The following is a 6,765-nucleotide window of genomic DNA, read 5'->3' as shown; positions in this document are numbered from 1 at the left end:
GGATATTGTATCTAATTTGCGGGCGTCAGGGAGCCACTATTAATATGCGGGAGACTCCCGGAGCTTCCGGGAGAGGTGGGATGTCTGACATTACAAATGTCTTCATTGTCACTTTAAATTTAACTCTATTTGTTTCTGCTATAGTGGAGTAATGGCTGCTGAAAATTCAGCTTTGCCATCACAAGAATAAAATACATTTTAAAATGTTAAAATAGAAAACAGTATATTTGATTAAATAAATGCAGACTTAGTGGGGGAAAACAAATATATATAATCTATGTTGTTTCAAACGTTTGACCAGTAGTATATGATACCTTCACATAACATATAAAAATGATGTGCAAATAACACGTTTGTACTGAGAGCTGTTGTTACTTGTCAAAACCTTGTGATCTGTAAAGTTGAGCTATGATTGCGTTTGTCTGTACCCTGTAAATCTAACCTCTCCATTCGTGTGTCATTTTTGTGTATTGAGCAGAATGTTCCGGTCCGCTGGGCATGGAGGGTGGAATCATCTCCAACCAGCAGATAACGGCCTCCTCCACTCACCGAGCTCTCTTCGGCCTCCAGAAATGGTACCCTTACTTTGCCCGGCTGAATAAGAAGGGTCTTGTGAACGCCTGGACCGCAGCCGAGAATGACAGATGGCCCTGGATTCAGGTAACAGATTGACACGGGCAGATTAAGTCTGGATGAAGATCCATCAACATTGAATGAACCTGTAGTTGGCAGAAATATTTTCTTCCTGTCAGCCTGAGTGTTTTTTGTTGTTTGTTTACATATTGCCAAAGCATTGCAGAAATACTTATAGAAAACTTTAAGATAAGAAATAAGTAAATGAATAATAATAATAATAATAATAATTGAACACCAATAATATGTGATAATAATTTAGCACCAAATCACTAAATTATTTCTGAATGATCATGTGAAACTGAAAACTGGTAATGATTTCAGTTTTGCCATCATAGGAATAAATGTCATTTTCAAATATGCTGGTTAGAGCTGGTCAAGCAGCATCGCTGTGTTGTTTACTAAGAAACATTTAGCTGGTATGGTTGGTTGACTGGAAGGTTTTTTTTTCTCTCTCTCTCTCTATCTCTCTCTTTTTATGGTGGTGCTGGCTGCTAAAAGAAGTGATTAATCCAGTCAAGAAGCCTTGTTGAAATACCAACACACCAGCAACTAAAACATAACATATGCTCTTGACAATTTATGCTGTTTTGGTTGCTGTTGCTGTTGTTGTTTTTGTTTTCTTTAGCAGGGAAGCTCTGAATTTAGTAGGATCTCTCCGTTATCCGCTCTAGAAATCAAAACAGTTGTCTTTCTAACAAATTCCCTCCTTGGCTGCAACTCTGTCAGTATTCAGAAATGTTTCAAAGCGTTGTCCATTCACAGAACCATTTCATTTCAGCCTATTACCATTGATTGATGGCAATGGCAGGCTTACATCGTTGTGTATCAATCCATTTCTTTGGTTTCTTTGGTGGATGGTTTAGTATTCATATGCAGTTTCTTCAGCAGAGTACATTTGATTGATAATGCAGACAATCACAGTGGATGGAAGTTTCAGTCCATTTACCTCTAGTTTTACGATGAGTAGCCTCATGTCAACCTCAGATTTATTCTTTAAATGCCTGATTGTAAAAGAAAGAGAGACTGAATTGGATCCTTCATTGAATTGATATTCAGTGGGTAGTCTGTGCAGCAGCGTAGTGAAAAACTCTGATGAGATGAAATTCGGCTGAAAAAAATAAATGATAGGGGGAGCCTGACTGCAGACTTGTGAGTGTAACAAGTTAAGCACTGTTTGTGCACCAGTAGCTGCTCGCAGGTAAAGAGCGAGGAATATAGGTGGAGAGAGAGCTAGAAAGGGAGACAGGGAGGGGAAAGTAGTAAAAAGGGAGAAATCTAAAGTATTTATGGAGTTTGTTTGACTTTAATGATGCCTCTTGGGATGAAGCTTTTGGTGCTGTGGAGCTGCTGGGTTAGAACACAGAGAGATGTGTTAGAAACATCAGATTGGCTTAAGGCAATATGCTGTGGTAGTTGCCACATGACCTCTCTTCAGCTCTAGTCATTTAAATTAGAGGTGACACACAGTGTGTCTGGCTGTCTCTCGTTAACATCCTTTTTCTTCACTGTCATTCTTTCCAGTCAGTTCTACCTCAGTTTCTTAGTGTCTTCAAGACGTCAGGTGCTGTGGTGGTGAATAAAATGCAAAAACTAGTGTCATTTAGGGTGGGGGTGATGGGGACTGTTCACCACCACTTGTTTTATGAATATATAAAATTACGTTAGAGTGGATTAGAACCCAAAGCCCTCATACTCAAAGCAAAATGTTACCTGTGAACCAGTGGTTCATCATTAGGATTAAGCTGTTGATCCATGCATGTCCACTGAGCTATAAAATCCCAAGACTGACAGCAGCAGATGTAGGGATGAAGTAATGCAATAAGGTTCTTTACTATCACTTTTGATCAATGTAGTGCATCCTTGCTTAATAAAAGTATTAATTTCTTTCAAATAAATTCTTACAGGTGCATTTGTTTTTAAAAATATAGAGAAAAAGAGCTAGAGGTAAACATGGATTTCTGTGAGGAGCAGCAGATTTGTCAGTAGCACTTGCATCTTGACTTTCTCAGTTGTGTGAAATTGCTTTGTGACACACTGGGGAAATTTATTTTAAGTCCATAGTGGACAAAAGTGTGAGATTTCATAACTGAAGAAGTGGCACTTTTGGACATGAAGGAAGTGGAATACTCAGCAGCATGCTTTTTTCTTTTATTTATTTCATTTCTTGAGGGGGATCAGGATTTGGCACGTCTCCTCGATATCCTGAATCTCACCATTCATTTAAGTGTTTTACTGTAACTTCCAAGGCTTTCATTAGAAAATATCAGCACTTATCCTTGCCAGGCACATTTTAGTGTAACCTGTCAGATTTAATTTATGCCGTTTATCCTCAGTTTATCTTTTCAAATATTGCTGCTACACGACTACATCAAGTATCTCAAGGTAGAAATCTGTAACTGCTGTAAATTTTTGAGTATATTAACCACATTACTAATAACACTTACACTCCTTTGACTCAGTGTCAAGGCCAGAAATCTGCAAGTGGCCACCTTGGTGAAATTGAATAGACCCCTGTGCCTATTCTCAAAATCCATTGAGTATAATGATTTTTTCCCCTCTTTCCTTAGTGTTTATGAGACTGTATTTGACCATTCTACACAACCTAGTTAACTCTACAATAACAACGCAATTGAGTTGTAAATGTACTTTAAAAGCTGATAGTGATATCTGTGGTGCTGGAGACTGTGGGCTAGGGTTCCCAGCAAATTATGCTTTATTGTTCACTGTTTTATTGTTTACTGTATTATTTGCTGTGTTTGCAGCTACTTTAAGTCATTTGGTGTTAACTGCATGAGTGCTTATATGTCAAGTATGTGGTTATTGAGTAATTGTGTGGTTTGTGTGTGGGATGTTAAGTATCTTTTGATTTGTTAAATCAAATGAAAAATGGTGTGTCTGATTGGTCCAGACGCTACACTTATACATTGAATTTGTAACTCGGTTTCAGTCTGTGTGTTTATTCTGCAAAGACATTATACTTTCTAGGTTATTTTTAACCAAGCACATACTGTATAGCATAATACAATACTGTTTCAGGAAATCTTATGGGGAATAGAAGAGGAAAATTCCAAAGGTGATACACAGCATGGACCAATTATCTGTATGACCCAATGGATGTGTTTAATGAATTAATTAACCTATTTCAAGCTATAGTCTACTACTGTTCAAACATTTGGGGTCAGATTTTTTTTTTCTTTTTTCTTTTAAGAAGCTAATATTTGTAAGAATGCTTTAAAATGATCAACAGTAACAATTACTTTTATAATGTTACAAAATACGTCTGTTTCCAAAAGATTTCTATTTCCAATAAATGTTCTTTTGAACATTCTATTTATCATAGACTTTTGAAAAAAAAAATGCATCATGGTTTCTACAAAAAAAAAAAAATAATAATAATTAAACTGCACAACTGATTTCAACATCGAAAATAATAAGAAATGTTTTTTTTTTGCGCACCAAATTAGCGTATTAGAATTTGCTGCTGAAATTTCAGCTTTTCATTTCTGGAGTAAATGACATTTTAATATACATTTAAATAGAAAAAAAAAAGTTATTTTAAATTTTAGTAATATTTCACAAAATTACAGTTTTTACTGTATTTATTGTAAGAGATTTCTTTCAAACACATTTTTAAAAATCTTACCAATCCCAAACTTTTAAACAGTAGTGCACATACACAACTGAAATATGATAATATGCAGTGATGTTAGGATTATGAGTTAGGATTATTTGACAAAATGCACTTTTTCTCTCTAAACGATTAGTATGTTCTGTAGCTGTCAATCTGGGTGGACCAGAGCGGCTCTGGTCCTTATGTGGCCTCTGTCACACTTTGGTCTATGAGTTTGACTCAAACTCAACCTAGATGAACAGCCCAAAATAAAAATTCTCTAACTCCAGTCAGTTAACCCACTTGCCTGTGGCATATGGCTATCTGTCTCACAGTACATAAATTTGAATCCTCAACATTTAATTGGCGAGTTCAAATTTGATGCATCTCTCTCAGTTCTTCTTCCTCTCTTGGCATTTCAATCAGACTCGGCATCCTGCAGACTTTTAATTGCACACTGGTCTAAAAACCTTTGTTAGACCAAAGGGAGAAAATTAAAGTGAAAATCATGGTCACATGGCATTATTAGTGCCTAAAATCTGTTTTTCATCCAACACTAAAATGTTTAAATACACAGCAGTAAATGTAGTTTCTGCTTTGCAGCATGTCTCTCATAAAAAAAAAAAAAACTATAGTGTGTCCTTTTTTGTCTACAGATTATCCCTGCAGACACCAGTGACTAAATCTTGAGGGATGATACTGTTGGTAAAAAAGGTAGCACATTGTGATATCTTTAAAAATGTTCTCACTGCAGCATAAAGCCTGAATGTCTGAGGTGGGATAATTATGGCTTCGCGTGACTCAGCAGATTGTGTCATAGTATAAGCTTAATAGGCTGGTTAACCACTTTTGAAGTGATGGAGTTCACTCCTGCAAGCATGTTCCTGCATAAGATGAGTCAAAGTTCATTATGAGTTAATGAGCAAGGCTGTATGCCACTGTCTAGATGGAAGACAGAAGTGTTAAGCGTTCACACACCAGCATAATACCACTCTCGTATATATATATATATATACAACCCAAACATAAAATACCATTCAAAAGTTTGTGAAAGTCTCTTATGCTCACCCAGGCCGCATTTAGTTGATCATAAATACAGCAAAAACAGTAATAAATATTATTACAGTTTAAAAATAAAACTGTTTTCTATTTTAATACATCTTAAAATGTATTTTTTGTTCCTGTAATGGCAAAGCTTAATTTTCAGCAGCCATTTCTCCAGTCTTCAGTGTCACATGATCTTTCAGAAATAATTTTTGCATTTCAAAATTTGCATTTACAGTGTGGATATAATGTGGTGCCAATACAATCTATGTAGTCTACACATTGAATGATGAACATATTGCATCACATAATTTAATTTGTGGCCAGATTACAGGTTTAAAAAAAGTAATATGAACCCAAAAATTAAAAATTAATGGAAGACTTAAGACCTGTCATTTACAGACTATTTACAGGGGGAAAAATGAATACATAAATAATTAAATAAACCCATGTGTTCATGAAGGCAGAGATGTTTTATTACTGAAATCAGTGCAGTCTGTAGTGGTGTGTGTGCGTCCGAGTGTGTGTCTGTTTGTGCAGGACTCTCATTCTCCTACCACCCACCACAACAACTTAAAAACCCGGTCAGTGGCTGGAGAATTGAGATCATGATTGGTAAACGACTCTTGCATGATTGGGTGTCAGGCTGATAAACGGCCTTTGGGAATTACAGCCATTTTATGTCCGTCATCCGCAACCGAATCAATTTCTTCAAAACTGACAAATATTGCCGTGCCAGATGTTTCCAGTTGCCCCTCCACACATGGCTCCAGTGTGCATCTCCATTAGATGAAGTGGCTCCAGCATCTGTGGTCATTATGAGGATGAAGTATCACCCAGTCATGGCCTTTTAGTCATGCGGCTTTAATTGGTCACCCCTGTTTTTGTCTTGTGTGAGTCTATGAAAGGATAGATTGAGATTAATTGGTGTATAATGAACATTATGGGTGGGCTATGTGACCAGAATATATATCACAGTTATATCACAGTAGGAGTAATTTTATATCACAGTAACGGTATGTGGAACTAGATGGGGTTTTTTTTCCTTCTACTTCTAAAATTACAGATATTAAATAACCATGTGTTGTTATTGCCTGTTTTTTTTTTTATTTATTCATATATATTTTTTATTATTACAATAAGGTCCACTTTCGCTAGTTATTAATGTTTATAACTCATTAATAAATGGTTCACTGCTTTTCACTTTACATTAAGGTACACTTTAACAGGTTATTGATGTTTATAACTCATAAATTCATGGTTCATATAGGTGTTCACTTTATATTAAGGTCCACTTTCGCAGGTTATTAATGTTTATAACTCATTAATAAATGGTTCACATCTGTTCACTTTACATTAAGGTTCACTTTCATAGGTTACTAACATCTATAATTCATGAATGAATGGTTCACCCTACATTAAGGTTCACAGGTAACTAATACTGATTTCAGTGGTTTAGTGAGTTGTTGATACAT

The 6,765-nt window shown here is 35.9% G+C and overlaps 1 protein-coding gene across 3 annotated transcripts in view; it reads left to right on the top strand.

The window, feature by feature from the left end:
- Window positions 1-6,765, top strand: part of LOC107669516 (EGF-like repeat and discoidin I-like domain-containing protein 3) — a 207,606-nt gene that overhangs the window by 150,873 nt on the left and 49,968 nt on the right. For all 3 annotated transcript variants that reach the window (XM_016461787.1, XM_016461786.1, XM_016461785.1), the window contains one exon: window positions 479-660. In XM_016461787.1, coding sequence (XP_016317273.1) covers window positions 479-660 — 182 coding nt within the window. The remainder of the gene's footprint in view (window positions 1-478; window positions 661-6,765) is intronic.

Source organism: Sinocyclocheilus anshuiensis, unplaced genomic scaffold (assembly GCF_001515605.1).
Source record: "Sinocyclocheilus anshuiensis isolate Anshui unplaced genomic scaffold, SAMN03320099.WGS_v1.1 scaffold356, whole genome shotgun sequence".
NCBI lineage: Eukaryota > Metazoa > Chordata > Actinopteri > Cypriniformes > Cyprinidae > Sinocyclocheilus > Sinocyclocheilus anshuiensis.
Note: the sequence above shows the minus strand (reverse complement) of the source record. Positions and strands in the feature narration are given on the sequence as shown.